Source organism: Struthio camelus, chromosome 4, assembly GCF_040807025.1.
Source record: "Struthio camelus isolate bStrCam1 chromosome 4, bStrCam1.hap1, whole genome shotgun sequence".
NCBI classification, from domain to species: domain Eukaryota; kingdom Metazoa; phylum Chordata; class Aves; order Struthioniformes; family Struthionidae; genus Struthio; species Struthio camelus.
The window spans coordinates 9,395,114-9,414,332 of NC_090945.1; the positions used below are offsets into that span (position 1 = coordinate 9,395,114).

General features: G+C 58.9%; 1 protein-coding gene and 2 long non-coding RNA genes across 9 annotated transcripts; 2 read left to right on the forward strand and 1 right to left on the reverse strand.

The window, feature by feature from the left end:
- Positions 1–326: 326 nt before the first annotated feature.
- LOC104139581 (uncharacterized) lies at positions 327–4,925 on the reverse strand. Of its 3 annotated transcripts, XR_011140780.1 has the most exons (3): positions 4,361–4,917; positions 3,896–3,991; positions 327–3,202 (listed from the first exon to the last, which is right to left on the reverse strand). It is a non-coding gene; the product is annotated as an uncharacterized lncRNA (long non-coding RNA). The 3 variants fall into 3 exon arrangements; XR_011140782.1 differs by lacking the exon at positions 3,896–3,991 and having other exon boundaries at positions 4,361–4,925; XR_011140781.1 differs by lacking the exon at positions 3,896–3,991 and having other exon boundaries at positions 327–3,859; positions 4,361–4,925.
- Positions 3,914–6,819, forward strand: LOC138067118 (uncharacterized). Its single transcript, XR_011140784.1, has 3 exons — positions 3,914–4,012; positions 5,804–5,956; positions 6,704–6,819. It is a non-coding gene; the product is annotated as an uncharacterized lncRNA (long non-coding RNA).
- A 4,027-nt stretch (positions 6,820–10,846) lies between these two features.
- On the forward strand, positions 10,847–16,701 carry PRDM8 (PR/SET domain 8). Of its 5 annotated transcripts, none has more exons than XM_068941327.1 (6): positions 10,847–11,092; positions 11,426–11,658; positions 12,860–13,007; positions 13,431–13,651; positions 14,034–14,265; positions 14,528–16,701. In XM_068941327.1, the coding sequence occupies exons 4-6, from the start codon at positions 13,433–13,435 to the stop codon at positions 15,994–15,996; spliced, it is 1,920 nt and encodes a 639-aa protein (XP_068797428.1). In that variant the 5' UTR covers positions 10,847–11,092; positions 11,426–11,658; positions 12,860–13,007; positions 13,431–13,432; the 3' UTR covers positions 15,997–16,701. The 5 variants fall into 5 exon arrangements, with proteins under 5 accessions (XP_068797428.1, XP_068797426.1, XP_068797429.1 ...); XM_068941329.1 differs by lacking the exon at positions 10,847–11,092 and adding an exon at positions 11,107–11,298; XM_068941325.1 differs by lacking the exon at positions 12,860–13,007.
- The last annotated feature ends 2,518 nt before the right edge of the window (positions 16,702–19,219 follow it).

A 19,219-nucleotide genomic window follows, 5' to 3' on the forward strand; every position in this document is an offset into this window, starting at 1 on the left:
AAAATTCCTTTCTTTTTTTAATTCCAATTTAAACTGATTTTGATGGAAAGGATGGGGGAATCATACGTAGAAAAATCTTTAAAAATGAGAACCGAAGTAAATATAGTTTAGTAGTATACTAGTTACAGAATGAACAGCATATTGTATGTGCTGTGTTAGAGGTATGTTATGAATAACAAAAGCACTGGAGCATTTACATATTTGTTTTCAGAAATCCTGGCAGTTGGATTTCACCATTCTGTGCCTCTTTGCCAGAATCACTAAACAGTGGTACATATGGCTTCTGAAGTACCATATGCCGTAGAAAACGTTAGCTGATGCCTATACTGATGCGACACACTATAGTCTTTATTTAGATTTTTTTGCAGTTTTGAACAAAGAATATTAGATCATGCAAAACATTGTGCAAGCAGTATGTAGTAGTACATACAGTAAAACATAGTACATTGCACCCAAAGAAAAGCAAACTAAAAAAGGAAAGAAATGATATTATTGTGAATTAGAATGTGTATGTGCCAAGAAATGTATCAAACAGCATGACACTGTTTTATACTGCTGAAGCAGGAGATTTTCTAGTGCTTAGAGCGAGGAGTTAAGAGACGGAGCTCCTTAGATGTACAGCTTCTGAATCAAGCCCTGATTCTATGAGACATCCTTGTTCCAAAAAGTACTTATACTTAAGTTTAAGTACGTGCCTAAATCCTTCGCAAGTGAAGGAAGCAAGTGCATAAGTGCTTTTCTGCCCAGAGTTCTCATTGTAGAAACAGTGATAACTGTTCTCTCCCACATAGTTGTCTGAAAATAGTGACAATGAGTACAATTTTAGTGAGTAGTCAGAAAAACACCTTGAAAATAAAATGACATATAATTTGAGACAAAATGAATCACTGAGTTCAACCTGGAATTTAAAAAAAAAAAAAAATCAGGCTTTTGTTTTGGCAACAATTTTGAAATATTTTTTTCGTCTTGACAGCCCTAATTATTACTGCATTTACATAGCTAATGTCAATGAAAACACCAAACACAGAGGGAGAGCCTGATGCCAGTGCTGTACAGTACCGTGAGCAGCTGAAAAGAGAACATTGCCCTGGGGGGAAGGAGAGCAAGGCATTGTTTCCTACCGCCAGAACTCCCCTTTTAAGCAGTGTCACACTCCTTTTCTTTCCCTTCTCTTCTGACTCCTCTGCATGTAGACCACTGCCGTGCAAACACTTAATAAGCTTAACTGTAAGCACCAGAGTAGATCAAATGGGATTGCTCACATATTTAAACAAAGGAGTAACGTTAGGAGATTGGGCTGGAAGTATTACATCTCTACGTGTTCGTTTATTTCCTGCTCTTAAAATGTGTCTCGTTCTATTGCCTGTGGATTCTATTTTGCAGGTGTCGCACAGCCTGTGACAGAAGCATGTTGGTGTGGTACAGTAGGTGTCAAACTATGAAAAGGAAAAAAAGTGGTGCAAATATAATTCGCGGAACGAGAACACCAGAACAAAAGCGAACTCAGAAACAAAGCAGAAGGTGAATAGCACGCAACCCAAAATACAGGCTGATCATCAAAACTTCCCAGGGAGGTCAGAGCAGAAGGCTAAAAGGACAAGGGCTTACAACTAGCCTGCACTACAGATGGCTGGGCAGGGGAAATCGGGGGAACCACAACCAGAGGGTATGGGAAGAGTCCTCTCATAAGCCTGGGGCAGAGCACACATGGCATTAGAGACAGTCACCACCACCGTGAAAGACCCTAGCGTGGTGAAGGAAGCATGGATGTTGGTGCTGTTAAGGGTCCACAGGAAAAATGAATGTGGAGATTTAAAAGCACAGATAATTGCAGAGAGGCCAAGACTGGGGAAAAAAGCTCATCTTTTTCTGGCTGGCCGAAAGAAGTTTTGTTTTATTTTTATTTATTTTTTTTTAAAGGGTACTGGAGGCTGCCCATGGTCTTTCATAGTTTTAACAAAAAAAGGAGTTGAAGTATTAAGATCCCGAGGCTGTCACTGAAATTAATCTTTGAGGCAAGGACTGTATGTTCTCGTGTGTAGGTAGCGTTTTGCACGTTTTTGAACCACTACTTCAAGGAATGGATGTAAATAGAAGTAGAAGCTGAAGAATTAAAGGCAGAGAAATTAGGTAAGTTTTCAGCTATTTGAAGTTACTTCCTCGGTTCACTGAAAATGAAATGTTGGATCAAATTCAAGTCCCACTAAGTGATTGTAACGTTATGAAAGCAAAAAGAGGGTAGCATTAGCAAATTGATCCCTCACTATCGCCACTTCAGACGATCCCGTCACCACAAATGAATGGTTGTAACTTACAAGTAACTTCTATGGGTAGAGGACCTCCTGCACTCTACCTAGGCTGCAACCCTTCGCACCAGGTCCTGTTACACCCAGCGCAGTGGCTGGCTACAGTTGCGAGGCAGCCATGAGGTCAGGCGGCTTCCAGCACCTTCTTTACATCCAGACTGTCACAAGGTATTTTAATCACTTGATGGGAGCAAGAAACTTTACAAGGGCTATGAGCAGAGAGAAACTGAGCCTCTCCTCATGGAAAGATGGTAGTAGCAGTGCAGAGCAGGTGCTTCTTCCCTCCATCTCTTGCCTTCAGATCACTCAAATGAGAGCGTGTTATGTGCGGTGAGCATCTGGCCTGCTCTAGCATCTGGCCTGCCTGAAAAGAACATGTGTATAAACCAAGATGTCAAAAACAGCTCCAAACCTCCTAAGTCAAGAGCACAGAGGATGTCCAGATTGCACTGGGTGGACTCCCAGAGAGGAACACCACCTTGAGTCAGATTAACGAGCGGTTATGTGCAGCTTGTTCCCGTGAGAAGGCAGCGGGCGATGTCTGAAGTCCCTGTGTGGGAAAGCAGTTCCGGGCGTGTTGCGTCCAGGCAGTGGCGAGGCAAGCTTTGCAGAGTTGTCCTGCCATCAATTTTGGGTGGTTTTGAAGAGCTCCTCCACAGAAGATCTGCTTCCAAGTTGCTTGGGTTTATTTCCAAAAAACCTAAAAGCAAGGAAGAAACCTCTCTGCACAGCACACTTAAAATGGCATCTCTAAGTCCTCACTGATTGCTTCGCTGTTGAATCTCAGACTCACGTGCATGGATCCCAAGATGTGAGACTGACACATTCACAGGCCTAAAGTTGTTTTCCAGGCTGCCTTGATGTGTAGCGGCCCCATGCTGAAGACGTCACGTGTCCTTTATGGGCACAAACACGATTTACTGGATTAGTCTCATTACCTGTGCTGTCAAAAAGCAGCCACTACTGTCCACCCCGTATCTGGGAAAGACGTTAACGCTTTCCCTTCCTAATCCTCGACTTGCTGCTCCATCTCCTGTGTGCTGCAATTATTAAATGACACTTCACAACTTCATCTCCTCTTCTGCTACATCTGCTTGGTGCTCCCATATGCAACCTCACTCACATCCCAAACATCTAAATGCATTGTTTCCTCTGTTTCTTGTGCCAGCATGGAAGAAAGCCATCCTTGAAGCAGGATTGCCTTTGAGCTGGCAGCAGCCGAGTGATTGGCATTGGACATTACTGCTGAGACTCTGGCAGGCCGTTTAGCAGAGAACCTTGGCTAATGAATGTCATCCACACCTAGCAGATGTGCCACTGGCTGCCATGCCAGATTTTTGACATAATACAGTGCTACTGGACACAGTGCTGCTTGGGAAAAGCGACGGCATAACTTCTGCTTTCAATGCAGAATTCAATCTCACTCACGGTTCTGCAAGGGAAACGAAACTCTACGAGGGAGAGTAATAAATCGGTATCTCCTGCTCCTCGCCCACATTTTAAATCAGTGCATAAATCATATTTGTGTCGGTTTCCCTCACATGCCAGCAGACCTTTTTAAAAAAAAAAAAAAAAAACACACACAAAACCTTTTTTGCTGTACTTTCAGTGTCGGCTTCAGCTGGTGCTTGCAGGCAACCCCCTGGCTCTGCGCGTCTCCTTCATCTGCGCCGACATGTCCCAGGCTGGACCGCGCACCGACAGGCGTGAGTGAGCACGGCCGTGGGAGGGGAAGGGGGTGCTGAGCACAGCAGGTACAAAATCCACCCCCCCCCCCCAGCCTGAGTCTATTTAAAAAAAAAAAAAAGTGCACGGGACATAAATCATGTCACCGGCAACATCTTCGGTTTCGTCTTTCCTCTCCTGCCCTCCATCGGAAGGAAGGGAGCATTTACCCTTCAGAGGGATGCTGGGGCTGAGGGGAGCAGGGGGGCCGGGGCAGCGGGGCTCCAGGCACTGCAGGGCACGGGGGAAACTCCCCCAAACTCTGCTGTGCTCTTTCCCTCCCCCTCCCCAAAGCCTCTCTGCGTTTTGGCTCCCCGCAGGCTCCCCACCTTCAGCAGCGCCTCGCAGCCGGGCAGCCTCCGAGGGCTCCCGCGGCCACTGGCCCTTGCCACGGCTGCTCCGCGCTGTCCCAGGCGCGTCGCTCCGGTCCTGCTCGGCCGGCAGCTCGTCCTCCCAGTGCCAGCGGGCAGCGGCGGGGGCCTTCCTCAGAGGGGTGGGCGGGCGGTGCTCCGGGGCCCCGGTAGCTCGTGAGGGAGCGGTAATCAAAATGGACAGTGACTGTGGACTATGCCCCCGTGGCGTATCTGCCTCCTAATCCCGGGAGTGATTCCAAAAAGCGGCATTATACAGGGCGGCCGCTAATCCTGAGCACCAGCAAATGCCCGTCCCCGACCTGCTGCCGTATGATGTGTGTGTGTGTGTGTGTGTCGGTGCGGTGCCTCTTCAGTCTGGTTTTAGCCTCGTTAGGGAGACGTCCATGTGGAAAGCGGGGGGAGAGGCGCGGTACGAGGCCGTTAGCATAATACGAGAGGTATTTTCGGCCAAACGGTTTTCTCTTATGGCATCAAATAACTCTGTTGTTAACCCTGTAATTACCTGGCGGTGTTGGGAGCGGAAGAGGTGCACGCAGCGGGGTGCGGAGGGTCCGCGCGCTGCCGGCCTGCGGCCCCAAGCCCCAGCCAGCGCAGCCCGCTCCGTCGCCTGTGCGTGGGGCTGCTCCCCCAGCCGGGGCTCGCTCATCACACCCGCAATAGCAACACCACATCTTTAAATTCATCTGTTTCCCACTCCCTGGTCTTCCACCCTCCTCTTACTTGTAATGTGCACCATTACTTTTTATTTTATTAATTAGAGGACCAGCGTAGATAATGGAGAGTTGAAGCGGTAAATTCCTTGCTCGCCCCGGTTCTTGCCTGGTCCCGCAGAGCCTGCCCGGCGGGGAAACATCCTCAGAATAACCTCTCTGGGAGTCAGCTATTGCCTCCTCCGCCTTTGCTAGGCACCGGCCGCCAGCCGGACTCCGTGTCCCCGTAGATGCTGCATGCACTGAGCGACTTTCACGTTTTCTTGTTCAGATATGTTTAGCTACGACTAGTGCGGGGAAGGAGGAGGAGGACTGTTCCCTCCAAGCCAGCTGAAAGTCAAGTTCAAAGCAGCGTTTCTGCGTTGGGATGTTTTGGATGCTTTGGAGGAGGGAGGGTTGGAGGGGGGAGCTCGACACGAGGGAAATCATGTAAAAATGGTTTGATTGCATGAAGTCTATCGCATATGCGGAAGAGTAATGCAGATCATTTTGCCACTCTTCCCAGTTTTTCCTTAACCTCTTTATCTTTCAATTGAAAACCAATTAAAGGTTTCTATAAATCTGTTAGCATCCCTTTTACGTGGGGCCCTCTGATGCCTGCTGTATTGCCCTTTAGATGCCTCTTCCTTTTTTTGTTTTACAATTGTTGTATCAATATAATGCTTCCTTTCTTCCTCTGTCTCTATAGATACAGATATACAAGGCAAACTAAAGGTTTCGAATGCTATTCAGTGCCTCCTCATTTGTCCCGGAGCCTTAACAGTGGTGCCCTTTCTCTTCTGGCTGCTTTTCCCTGCTTCTGGAGCAGCAGTTATGGGAGAAGCAGATGGCTACTGATTGGGTGAGCTTTGTGGCTTTAATACTGAATACTTTATGGAAAAGGACTTTATCATGCTTGGTTGGTCAGAGGAACAACGGGATGAGATTTATGACTAGAGAAAATAAATCTTTTTAAGTTTCAGGCTCCTTCACACACCCCATGTCAAGTCGCTGTAGCAGAGCCAGAGCTGAAATCCTCTGCATCTTTCTTTTTTTTCCTCCCTCCCCCCTGCTTTCTTTCCTTTCACTGCTCTCCCCACCCCCTCTCTGTCAGTGTTTAGCAAACCTCTGCAAACTTTAGGGACTGTCACTCACTGGAGCACTGGAAGCCTTCACAGCCCCTCAGGCTATGAGGAGAAGGAAAAGACCATCCCTAGCCGTGGATGGTCTGCCTCATGGAAGTATGTTAGGGACGCAGCTCCTGTGAAGGCTTGTGCATGTGTAACCCTGAAAGCTGCAAATATTATTCCCTGTGGGGAGTTTTGAGTGACATCCTAATAAACCGCACAAAACGGAGGCCGTGTGGCCCCTGGAGAGAGATGCCTAGGTTGGGCTGCCAGCGGTTCACGTCAGAGCCCAGATCTCCCAAAGCAGAGGCAGCCCAGGGCTGGCCTGACTTTGATGCCCCCTGCACGGGGCACCCCCAAGGTGGGGGGTCCCTTTCCGCCCAGAGCGGCTCTCTGCACCAGCCTCCTCTCACCCCTGCTGAGGCACAGCTCTTGCTGCTTCCCGGAGCGTGTCTGTGATCACGTCTCTCCCTTTCTGTAAGGTCTCGCACCTCAGCTGGAGGACTCGAGCTGTCTCCGTGAGCAGAGCCTGAGATAAGCGAGGGCCATGCAGTGGGTGACTCCTGCCTCAGCGCGAGCTGCCGGCGGTGGCTCACAGGGACTGTGGCACACAGGTACCCAAAGGCCCAGGGGCATACCGCAGTGAGAAATAGATTTTAGTCCTAGCGGGGCTTCCTCCTTTCGTTTTCCCTCATTCCCTGTCCCGTAGAGCCCACAACACCCCCCATCAGCCTGTTTAATGTTATTCAGAAGCTAAAGCCTGGCAAAAGCTTCATACATCTTAAACAATCCTTGGCGGTACTCTCAGCTAAAGTAAGCAGGAAAAACATGAAACCACGGTTTAAAAAAATAATTTTGAGATACAAAGTAAAAAGCGATTCGAGGTTGTAAATTAGCCAGTGTTCTTGTTTGATTAGCCAGCGTTCATGACATTCAGCGCTTGTCCTTTTGGTCATTTAAAAGCAAATTTTCTGTAACACTTTGGTGAATATATGCATCGATCCCTAGATAATTTCCATGTTTAAAGTGCTCCGAAAGAAGTTCAGAGGAAGTTCAAGCACGCTCGGGGCTGAAGAAATAGCAGAGGTGCTTGTGGCTTCTCTGAGCTGTGAGTAAAAATGTGGAGGGGAAGGGGCTCTGGATCCTGCTGTGACTGCCTGTGGCTTCTGGCTGGAGCGGGAGTGTTTTCTCCTTTTTGGGGTGAGTTACAGCAAAAGCTGGAGCCTGACGAAAGGGGCTTTGCGAATGCGTGGCGTGGCAGCGATTTTAACATGAAGGTCCCAGGTGCCGTTGCAAATATCAGTGAGATGAGACTGAACGGTCAGAGGAAATGCGAAGGGACAAGGACCGTGGGCTTGTTTCATTGCTGAGCTGGAAACAAGGTAGGACGCGTCTTGCTGGTGTGCCTCAGCCCTGGTGAGGGCCTGCATGGTAAGAGAACGTCGTGGCCGGCTGTGGGATTGATGCATCCCAAAATGGTCTCTGTGCCTCAGTTTTAATGTGTTTGCTGGTGGAAGAAGTACTGCTTCTCTGCCTCTGTTCATCTGCAGTGTGGGAATAATGCCGCTGACATCCCTGGTACAGGATTTCCTGAGGAAAAGCATCATCTGCAAGCCTAGTAATAGTTAAATGTGGAAAGAATAATTTGTAATTCAGCTGAGGCCCCTATTTATTTCCACTACAGAGGCCTAGCCGTGGTGCTTGTCTCAGGGGAAGGGTACAATTCTGTATGCGTTTCTGTAGGCACCAGGAAAGCTTGTGGCATGCTCCGCGTGCATTTAGAGTCACTTTTCCTTTCCGTCTTGTGCTCTTCCCCCCTTCCCTCCCCGAGGACCGCAGGCTGGCCGTGCCTCTGAACAGCAGCAGGCAGAGATGGAGGCAAGGCAGCTTTGGGAATCCCTCCTTCCCGCGATCCCACAGCACCGCCTAAATGATCACAGCTGGGTGTATGTGCTTCTGGGAACTTAAGTGTTTTCTCGGGTTCCTCAGCCTTTTTATTTCATAGGTGACTTAATAATAAAGTCACCTGTGACCCATCCTTGGCCATATATCTGTCTCCTCACGGGAATAACCGTGCATCTGTAGGCCTTGTGTGCGCTCCTGAGCGTGTCACAACTTTAAGGCGGCATCTCTCAAGGGATGCAGGAGTGTCTCTGACCACAGATTGCACAGCCTCATCTGGCCTCTTCTCCCCCGCCCCCCCACCTTTTCTTGGTGAAATCCAGGGAGAAAAAGGAAGGCTTCTCCAGTACAAGTCTGCAGGGTGTCTTGACATCCTTAGGGAAACAGATCCTCGGTGCTTTGCAGCCATCCCCATGGTAACTCACCATGGGAGAAAACCATTTCTGAGAGGTTAAGTGAATTTTGCGGCCGAGCGCGGTGGGCAAGCTCGCTGCTGGGTCGTCCCCTCGTCCCCTCTGCCCCGCCACCTGCAGCTGCTCTCTCCCCCCACCGCTGGGGCCTGACCGAGGGGTGCTAGAGGGTTGCTGCACCACTGCCCCCCGCACCCAGCCTGCTGTGTCCGTGGGGCTGTTGCCGCCTCCACAGCCTCCTCTGGCTCCCAGCCCCCCGGGCAGCGGTGTGGGGCTGGCTGTGCCCCCAGCAGCACCAGGCTGGGCTGTTAGAGGGCGGACGGGGCGGACCAGCCGTGCCGTCCAGGCCCAGACGGGGCTTCGGCACAGCGGGCTGGTGCCGCTGTGCTCAGGAGCAGCCCTGACAGCCGCTGCCTGTCGCAGGCTCGACCCCTGTGGGCTAAATGCCCGTGCGAGGGGCTGCTCCCCCGCCCCACCGGCCCCCCGGGGTGGGCACGGTGCCTGACTGCTCCCCGGCTCGCCAGCCCCAACCCATCCGCCCCGCAACCGGCGTTTCCTTCACGGGAGAAGGGGGTGCCGGAGCCCTCGTGCCCCGGGGGAAGGAGGAGGCTCTCGATGTAACTTTTTGCCGAGAGCTGCTTTTTGGCGTGCGCCTCCCTCTCCGCCGGCCGGGCGAGAACGGGGCCCCTCGCTGCCACCCGCAGCGGTGCGGTGCGGTGCGGTGCGGTGCCGTCGGGGGCCGGCCCGGAGCGCGCAGCCCTCCGCCGCCCTGGGGGCGGGGGCTGCGCCTGTGGGGCTCGGAGCACCGGCCGCCGCGGGGAGGGGGGCGGCTCTCGGCGGCTCCTTGCTGCTGTGAAGCTCCTTTTGGGAGGCGGCGGCTGGAGCTTCTCTGCCCGGCTCCCGCTTACGTCTCTCCGCGGGAGATTTCCTCTAACAATACAATAATTGTATAGTAATTATATATGAGATATTATCGTCCGTTGTACATATATAAAATAACCTATTTTAAATACGTTATCTGCGAGGTGGCTCTCGGCGTTTGCGGGGCAGCGCAGGGCTGGCGGTGCACCTGCGGCGTGCCCGGGGCGCCGGGCCGGGCGGGCGGCAGAGGGCTGCAGCCGGATCGGGCCCCAGCGCACCTTTCCCCCGCGGATCCCCGTCCGCCTCCTCGCGGAGCCCGGGCAACCGGCTGCCTCCTAAAATCCGGAGATTTTGTGTCTCGCCTGTTTTGCACCACGCGTTTTTGCGGCGCTACAGACAATGGCGTTTGGCTCTTCCAGGGAGCAGGAGTCGATTTTGGTTTGCTATTGTCATTCCCCGAATGCAGCACTTGGAAACATAAACTTAAAAGAAACAGTCCAGGTATATAAAACTGTTGTTCTGTGAGGCTGAGACGACACTGTTGACTGGGATTCACTTTTATGGTAGCATCCGAGGCCGAATAAACGCTCATAAATGCCTCAACGGTCCTTTTTAGTAGCAGGGAATTTCGGTATCTGATATAATGTCGAAGCAATTTCAAGATAGTTTATGTACCGTGATGTCCCTTAAAATTCGTGCGAATAAAAATAATGTGTAGATTTTCTTTCCCCCCGCTAATGACAGTCATTTGGACAATTTATTTCACAAAGGAAGAGCTGCAGCATTGGGGGGTGGGGGGAGAGAAACAGGAAAAAAGGGGAAAACCCCCGTGAAGCAGGAATTAAGATCCAAATTGTTGCAGACTCCTATATTTTTAATGTTATGTCAATCTCCGTTTTCGGAGACGATGGGTTTTGTTGAATTAATAAGATAAATGTTGAAAGCATATTATATGCAGCCTTTAATCCTAATGCAAGAGAAAATCGTAATTATGTAGAGGATAAGTGAATTTGAAAGCCAAACATCAGCCCGCTCCCTGATTGCAAATAACGCTCCGTTCGCCCCTGTAAAATGCTTTGTGCCTTCTTTTGTTTAGTTTAGGTTTTCAATTTTTATTATTATTATTTTATTTAGTAATCTGTTTTGCGTCTGAAATGACGGCGATAAGGGAGGAGGAACCGGTAAAACACTTTCCGCGCGGTAAAAAAAAAAAAAAAAAAACCCAAAACCCTCACGTCGGCACGAAGCGGCTGCGGTCGCTTTGACTTACCAAACGCGAGCGCGCCGCTGGACGAAGCGCAGGCGGGCGCGGGCGCGGGCGCGGCGGTGCTGCGCGCATCTCCATCTCCGGGGGGAACCGGCAACACGAAACTTGTGCGGCGGGGGCGGCGGGGGCGGCGGGGGCGGCCGGGCGCCGTCGCGGGCCGGGGCCGGGGCCGGGCCGTGGGCAGCGCGGCGCTGTCCGATCAGGACCACGGGGCGGCCCCGGCCCTGGGGCGGCGGCACGTCGGGTCGCCGCTCAGCTCCTTCTCGGCCTCGGCAGCCCGCAGCCCCGGCGGGGACCGGGAGCCGGATTTGCTGAGTAAGGCAGGCGTTTAAATCCCCCTCCCCGCTGTATCCGAGCAAGGAGCCGGGAGGGATTTCGTTGTTGTCGTCGTGGTGGTGGTGGTGGTTGGAAGGCTCCCGTCGGTCTGGCAGGTGAGAGGGCGGCCTCGGCGGGGAGAGCGGGAACGCGGCCGCAGCCGTCGGGCCTTTCCTGCTCTCCGCCGCCAGCCCGGACCCCCCGTCATGCAGGGCCGCAGCGGCGGCCCCGAGAGCCGCAGGTCGTCGAGGGAGCGGGCTTGGGGGGGCGGCCCGTCCTGCCCCGGCCTCCCCGCCGGGAGATGCTCCGGCGGCGGGGCCAGGTGAGGGCCGGGCGGGCAGGCAGCGAGCGGGCAGCCCCCGAAGGGGTTAAAGGGAGGGGACGTGGGCTGTCACGCGTCATTGGGCAGATTATGTGCAGCAAACAAAAAGTGTGTGTCTGTGTGCCAGTCACTCACTGCATCGGGTCCATCTGCACAACTCGCGCTCCTGCTCGCCTCGCCGGCCTCCTCCCCGGCTCGCCCGCCGCCGCCGCCGCCCGCGCCCCGAGCACCCCGGACAGCAGCCCGGCGCTGCCCCGGCCATGGAGCGGCACTGATGCAATAGGCACCGGGGCGAGCGGAGGCAGCAGCCCATCTTTGTGCCACTCGTCGGGGCGAGGATTGATATTCCCACTCTCCCTGGTGAGTACACCCGGCGGGGCGCCGGGCCGAGCCGCGGCCCCTCGGTCCCCCGTCGCCCGCCGTCGCCGGGCCCAACGCCCGCCCGACCGGCCGGGAGCCGCGCCGAGCCGAGCCGAGCCGGCGGGTTAGCCCCGGAGGAGGAGGAGGAGGAGGGAACAATGCCGGGAGATGGCCGTGCTGCCGGCCGGGGCGAGGCGGCCCTGCCCGGGTGGCGGCGGCGGCCGGTGCCCGCCGGCCCCGGGAGCGGCCGCGGCGCCGCCCGGCCCGGACAAAGGGCAGCGGGGAGGGAGGCGGCGGCGGCGGCGGGGGGCGGCGGCGGCCCCAGGGTGCGGGGCCGTGCGGGGCCCGCAAGGGGAGAGAGGAAAGTTTCGCGGGGGCCGCTTGGGGCCGTTTGTTTCGTTTCTGGAAATCATGCTTTCGGGGAAGGGGCGCGCTGGGCAGCACCGTAACGGCGGGAGCAGCGAGGAGGCCGGGAAAGCGCCCCCCCCCCCCGGCCCCCGTTCCCGGGCTGGGGGGGCACCGGGAGCCGCGGCCGGCTCCGGGGGAGGGGAGAGAAGTTCCCGGGGATCCCGGCGACACGTTTGTCTCCCGAAGCGGGGGGTAACGCCGCTGCGCGGGGCCGGGCCCGGTGCGTGCGGCTTCGGCTGCGCCTATGCCGACGCGGGCAAATACAGATTTAATCTGAGCGAACGCAAAATAAATGAATTCGATGGCAGATGGGGTCGGGGTGGGGAAGCCGGTTGGCATTAAACTAATCGGGTCGGAAACGGGAAGGGCACCCTCAGCCCGGCGCGCAGCTGCCTTGCCGCGGCTGGGGCTGCGCGGAGCGCGGCGGGAGGCGCGGGGCAGCCCGGCGGCGGGGCCCGGGCGGGCCCAGGGGTGGCGGGCAACGGCGCTGGCCCGCCCGCAGCTGCGGCACTGCCGGCACCCTCGCCGCCTCGCCTCCGCCTCGCCTCAGCCTCTCTCCCCTTGCACAACACGGTAGCTGGGACTCACCCTCATCCATAAATAAGCGTGTCGAGGTAAAAATAATTACCTCTGCTTGCTGCTTTTAATTAAAGTCTCGGAGGGAAAGTGCTGGATTATGGTAATGAGCAGACATACGTTCCCTCTTGTAGACCAGAGCGAGAGGTGAGCTGACATGCAATCACTGACAATGACGAGCCACTTGAAACCCATTCGCTCTGCTCTTCTGTCACAGCCCGGAGACCTGCCGGGGCTCCTCTCTAGGAGGGGGCCCGGAGCTCACGGCACGCCGGGGACCAGCCCCAGGACCCCCGCACCTCGGCTCGGATGGAGGCCCGCGGACGGCTGCCCTTTTTGTCCAGCTCCTGCCCGTGACCGGATCCGTACGCTGGGTTTTTCTCCCCCCTCCGCCGCCGTGGTTCCTACCCGGAGCCTCGGCTCCCGGAGCGCTCGCAGCCGGGCTCCCTAATACATAAATCATCGCGACAGCTTCCCCGCACCTCGCCTCTCGCTCACGGAGCTCCTCGCCTTCTTTATTTTTCTCAAACCGGGGAAAGTGCTCGCCCGCCTCCGATTTTTCTTCTTCTTCTTCTTCTTTTTTAAATAGCAACTATATATATATATATATATATATATATATATATATATAATTTTTTTTTTTTACATATTTTGGCTTGTTTTCGCCGGCGGTTGCGGCCGGCCCGGCGCCTCGGCGGGGTCGGGGCCGCCTGTGGGCGCAGCGCTGCCCGCGGCCGCCCCGCCGTTATGTAACGTGTGCGCGCTTTGCCTCCTCTCTCCGCCCGCAGGGATGGAGGACGCCGGCGTCCAGCGGGGGATATGGGATGGAGACGCCAAGACCGTCCAGCAGTGCTTGACTGACATTTTCACCAGCGTTTACACCACCTGCGACATTCCGGAAAATGCCATTTTCGGCCCCTGCGTCCTGAGCCACACGTCTTTGTACGACAGCATAGCCTTCATCGCCCTCAAGTCCACCGACAAGCGCACCGTCCCCTACATCTTCCGCGTAAGGCAGCAGGCGCCGCCGTGCAGCGCGGGGGCCGCGCCGTCGGGGGGGGGGGGCGCCAGCCCCGCCAGCCCCGCCGCTTCCCCGACGGGGAGCCCCTTCCCTGCGGCCGCCGGCGGAGCGCACCGAGGCGGCTGCAGCCCCCCCCCCCACGGGGGGAATAAACCCCGCGAGGGCACGGGCCCTTGGGGCCGCTCCCACGCTCCGGGGCGCCGGCGGGGAAGAGCCGCTGCCCCGTCGGTTCGGGCACCTCGGTCTCCTCCAGCACCACCCCCAGCACCTCCCGCCGCCCGGGGGGGGGTTATATTTATTTGTGTGTGTGCGCGTTTGTTTTGGGGAGGGTTCTTTCATTATTGATTCCCGTTTTGTGTTTGTTTTGCAGGTGGACACGTCGGCGGCGAACGGCTCGTCGGAGGGGCTGATGTGGCTGCGGCTGGTGCAGTCGGCGCGGGAGCGGCAGGAGCAGAACCTGGAGGCCTACATCAAGAGCGGGCAGCTCTTCTACCGCTCCCTGCGCCGCATCGCCAAGGACGAGGAGCTGCTCGTCTGGTACGGCAAGGAGCTGACCGACCTGCTGCTGCTCAGCCCCGCCCGGGCCCCCGCCCGCAGCAACGGTGGGTGCCCCCCGCCGGCCGGCCGCCTGGCCGCCTTCCCCCCACCCCCCCAAAAAACCCCTCCTCTCCTCACCTTCCCCCTTGCGCCCTCCCCGCCGCTCCCGGGCAGGCGCCGCGGGGGCCGGGGAGCGCCTTTTCCTCGAGCCTCTCGGGGTGCCGCGGAGCCGCCTGACGGTGCCCCTGTGTGTGTGTGTGTGTCGTGTCGTGTCGTGTCGTGTCGTGTCGTGGTGTGTGTTGTGTGCGTGCGTTGTGCCCGGCGCAGGCTCGCCGCCCTACGCCTGCCCCGAGTGCAGCCAGCGCTTCCAGTTCGAGCTGCCCTTCGCCGCCCACCTGCGCTTCCGCTGCCCCAAGCGGCTCCACGGCCCCGACACCGGCCCCGCCGCCGAGGCCCCCGGCGGCAAGGACGGCGCCGCCAAGGAGCAGGAGGCCGGCAAGTACTGCAAGCCCAGCAGCGGGCCGCTCCACCACCACTTCCCCGCCGACGGCAGCGCCGCCGCCACCACCAAACCCTCCACGGACTTCCACAACCTGGCGCGGGAGCTGGAAAACTCCCGCGGCTCCGGCTCGGGCTGCGGCTCGGGCTGCGGCTCGCCGGGCCGGCCGGCGCCCCCCGACGGCGGCGGCGAGGCGGCGGCGGCGGGCAAGGCCAAGCGGCGGTACGCCGAGGAGGAGGAGGAGCGGGCAGCCGGCGGGGCGGCGCGGGGCCGCTTGGCGGCCGAGCGGCCGGGGCTGCCCTCGGCGCCCAAGGAGGAGCTGGTGTGCACGCCGCAGCAGCAGTACCGGGCGGCCGGCTCCTACTGCGGCCTGGAGGAAGGCGGCCGCCTCTTCGCGCCGCCCAGCCCGGAGACGGGCGAAGCCAAACGCAGCGCTTTCGTGGAGGTGAAGAAAGCCTCCCGCGGGCCCGAGCCCGCCGACGGCGCCGCCGAGGACAGCAAGGAGCGCGCTTCGCCCGCCGCGGCCGCGGCCCCGGCGGCGGGCAGCGGCGGGGGCGGCGGCGAGCCGGGGCTGTGCCCCCGCGGCGGCCCCGGCGGCGGGGGTCCGCTGGCCGCCCGCCTGGAGGGGGGCAGCCCGGCTCGGGGCAGCGCCTTCAGCACGGTGCCGCAGCTGAGCGGCGGCGGCGGCGGCGGCGGGGCGGAGGAGCGCAAGAGCGCTTTCTCGCAGCCCGCCCGCTCCTTCCCGCACGTCCCGCCGCTGGTGCTGGGCCAGAAACTGGGCGGCCTGGGCGAGCCCTGCCCCGACGGCGCCGCCGCCGCCCCCGGCCGCCTCTACGCCGCCGAGGCGCTGGCCGTGAAGCTGCCGGGCGGCGGCGAGGCTGCGGGCGGCGGCGGAGGAGGTGCGGGAGGCGGCGGCGGCGGCGGCGGCGGCGGGGGGCTGCCCAAGCAGAGCCCCTTCCTCTACGCCACCGCCTTCTGGCCCAAGAGCTCGGCGGCGGCGGCGGTGGCGGCGGCGGCGGCGGGGCCGCTGCAGCTGCAGCTGCCGTCGGCGCTGACGCTGCTGCCGCCGTCGTTCACGTCGCTGTGCCTGCCGGCGCAGAACTGGTGCGCCAAGTGCAACGCCTCCTTCCGCATGACCTCGGACCTCGTCTACCACATGCGCTCCCACCACAAGAAGGAGTACGCCATGGAGCCGCTGGTCAAGCGCCGCCGCGAGGAGAAGCTCAAGTGCCCCATCTGCAACGAGTCCTTCCGCGAGCGCCACCACCTCTCCCGCCACATGACCTCGCACAACTAGGGACGCCCCCGGGGCCGCCCCGCCGGTCCTCCTGCCGATGCACGCGTTTTCACTTTCCGGGGGCCGGGGCGGGGGGGGGGGGGGGAGGAAAGGGGGAAAAGGAAAACACACACCCACACACACCCACACAAAATCAACCACCGGAAAAAAGGAGAGAGAGGGGGGAAAAAAAAAAGAAAGGAAATGACTTAACAAAAGCAAATACATTTTTTTAAATGTCATATATTGCAACATATTGATGCATTTGTCATACGTTTCTACTTAAATTATTAAGCACTTATGGTTTAGATGTAATAATAACTCTATGTAAGGGTAAATTTTTATTTTAGATATAAAGCTAAAAGCACGGCGGGTGCGCTGCGGGCTGCGCTGGCCGGCGGCGCCTTGGCCCAGCGTGGGAAAGCGAGAGCGGCCGCCGCCGAGGGGGCCGGCCGCCGCCCGGGGACGTGCATGCACCGCGGGCAGGCCGCGCTGCGCGGCAGCGGGCCACCGAGCCTGTGAATACCCGTTTCCTTTTCATACAAAGTGTAATTTCGTGCCCGTGAAATGAAGTCTGAATAGTTACGTGTTCCTTTTTTTTTCTTTCTTTCTTTTTGTTTTGTTTTTTTTTTCCTTCCCCCCCCCAAAAAAAAAGATTTATTAAACTTTATAGTTTATCTGGGTATGTTGGATGCTTTGACAATAAATGACTTTATTTTCTTCAAAGCACCTGGACGTTAATCACTACTTTTTGGTGAGGGTAGCGGGGGGACGGGAGGGATGGAGACCGGCTGTGGCCCCGGCTGCGCTCGGCTGGCTGGGCACCCCGTGGGGCAGAGATGCCTCCTTCTCCTCTCTCTCTCTCTTCTTCCCCCTTTTTTATCTTCTTCTTTCCTCTCGTCCCTTCTCGTTTTCGTCCTTCCTTCCAGCGGACTGTCCGCCCATCCTCTCGTCATGCGTCATCCTTACTTTCGCCGTTTCTCTTCCTTGTAGCCTTTCTCCCTTGTCCTTCCTTCCTTTCTTCTTCTCTTTTCTCTTCTTCTCTTCTTCTCTTTTTCACTCTTTCTCTTTTTCTCTCTTTCTCCTCTCTTTCTCCTTCCTTCCTCCCTGTCTCATTTTCTTTTTTCCCTTCTTGCCTTGCCTTGCCTTCCCTTCCCTTCCTCCTTTCATCCCTCTCTCCCTCTTCCTTTCCTTCCCCTCCATCCCCTTCCCCTCCCTCCCGCCCCCCAGCCACCCTCAGCGCCCCCCCCGCCGTGCAGCCCCAGCGCTGCCCACCCTGTCGCTGCCTTTCCCGTGCCCCCTCCCAGCCCATGCTGGGGCTCTGCGCCCCGGCTCGCAGGGTGGCCGGACCCCACAGCGTTTTGCCCGGCGCCGGTGCCCTGGGCGGGACTGTGGCGCTTGCGGCGGGGGGCCGGACATGCTGCCCCTTGCCCAGCGCGGGGCGCAGGCGGGAGGGACTGGGTTTTGGGGTGTCTGCGTGACGACACGCACCATGAGATGCGCGGCCCCAAGCAGTAGCTCAGTGGCGTGCTTAAAACCCGGCCCCGCACGCACGCGGGCGCCTGCTGCCGCCAGCTTTACACCGCGCGCTGCCGCCGGGCCTCCGCGTCGCTTCGGGACACCAGCTTAGCCTGAGCATCGGCGCCGACGCACGGTCCCTTGACAGCTGCCATCCCGCCCGCCGCAGCCCCGCGGGCACGAACCCCCTGCCGCGGAGGTAGGCGACAAAATCACAGACCTCACCGCTGCCCAGGGCCCTTTCCCTCCAGCGCGGCGGCGGCGGCGGCGGGCGCTCGAGCCCCGCTGCCGGGCGATGCTGCCGGAGGCAGGCCAGGCGCGGCCGGGGTGGCGTGCCGGGCTCTCGCTCGGAGGAGCGAAGGTGCGCATGGGAGACCCGCGGGCAGGGGGTGAGGGCCTGCCCAAAAGGGGATTTGCCCGGCGGCGGCGGCCGAGGCCGGCGGGCGCCTGGCAAGGCAAACCACGCACTGCCATCTAGTGGGACGCGGCCCGCTCCTTCCCCGGCTGCCGCGCCGGCCGCCAGCACGCGCGGCCTCGTAACGGGAAGGGCCCCGGGCGTTAAAGCCTTCGAGCGCGACCAGGCAAGGCGAGCGGGCGTACGCGGCGGCGCGAGGGCCTGCCGCTCGGCACCACGGCGCCGCTTCGCTGCCTTCCTTTCCGCCTCGACGCCGTGCGAGAGGCCGGGCTGGTGGGTCCCCCACCGGGGGCTGGGGGGGGGGGGTCGGCGGTTTTCGGCAGGCCGTTGCACTCCCCGTCGGGAGGAGGGCGGCGGGCAGCCCTCGGGCCTCCTGCCGCAGGGCCGGGCGGCTCGTTTCGGGCCGTCGGCGAGCGGCGTTTCCCATAATAGGCAAGCGCGGAGCTGGCGGCCGACGAGCCCGGGAAGCGCTCGGCTGCCGGCGGGCTTCCCCCGAGGAAAGGGCTGCTAATCCCCACCGGGGGCCTCGTAAACATTTCGGCTCGCTCGGCCTCCCGGCGCCGGGAGGTGGGGGGGGGGGGGAACCCTTCTTCGGTGGCCGGAGCCTTTGGGGGAAAGGCTCAAAAGGGAGGTTTCTCCCCGAAGGAGCCGGCCAGGCTGGGGCTGGCGGCGGGTGCCGCCGGGGCCACGCGGGCGGGCTGGGAGCAGCAAGGCCCGGCCGAGCGCGGGCACGCGGACGCGGCGCCCCTCTCCGCAGACAGGCACAAGGGCGGCTGTGCATGTAGCCATGCATATGCATGGCGGGTGTGTATACATATAGATATATATATATGGTGTGTGTGTGTGCGTGCGTGCGCTCTCATAAATCCTCTGCAGCTGCAGCAGTGGCGTCGGGAGCCCTCGCAGGCGCACCGCTCAACGGGCAGCTGGGGCCGCGACCCCCCCCCCCCCCCCCGAAACCGGCCGGCTGCCCCCAGGCAGTAGGTGCGCAGCCGGGGACCCCGAAGGCCGTGGGCCCGCTGTGCCGGCAGGCTTCGCCGGGACCCCGCTGCGCCCCGGGGGTGCAGTGGCGACGCCCCACGTTTGGAGTGGCTGGTGGGGGGGTGCTGGGGGGGGCTGCCGGGCTGGGGGCGGCAGTGCTCTGTGCTGTGCGGGTGCCCTCCCCCCCCAACCCCCCCCCCCGGGTTATAAATATCGCAGTGGCGGTGCAGGGAGGGGCGTGTGCCCCCCCCCGCCCGCCCCCCCGCCGCGTTTTTCCCTCCCCATCCCCCGGGTGTAACGCCGGCGGCGGAGCAGGATGCGGCGCGGCGC

Coding starts and splice junctions, on each gene's coding strand:
- PRDM8 (XM_068941327.1), top strand. CDS start 13,433: ATGGAGGACGCCGGCGTCCAGCGGGGGATATGGGATGGAGACGCCAAG. Junction 13,652..14,033: donor CCGTCCCCTACATCTTCCGC/GTAAGGCAGCAG, acceptor TTTGTTTTGCAG/GTGGACACGTCGGCGGCGAA. Junction 14,266..14,527: donor GGCCCCCGCCCGCAGCAACG/GTGGGTGCCCCC, acceptor TGCCCGGCGCAG/GCTCGCCGCCCTACGCCTGC.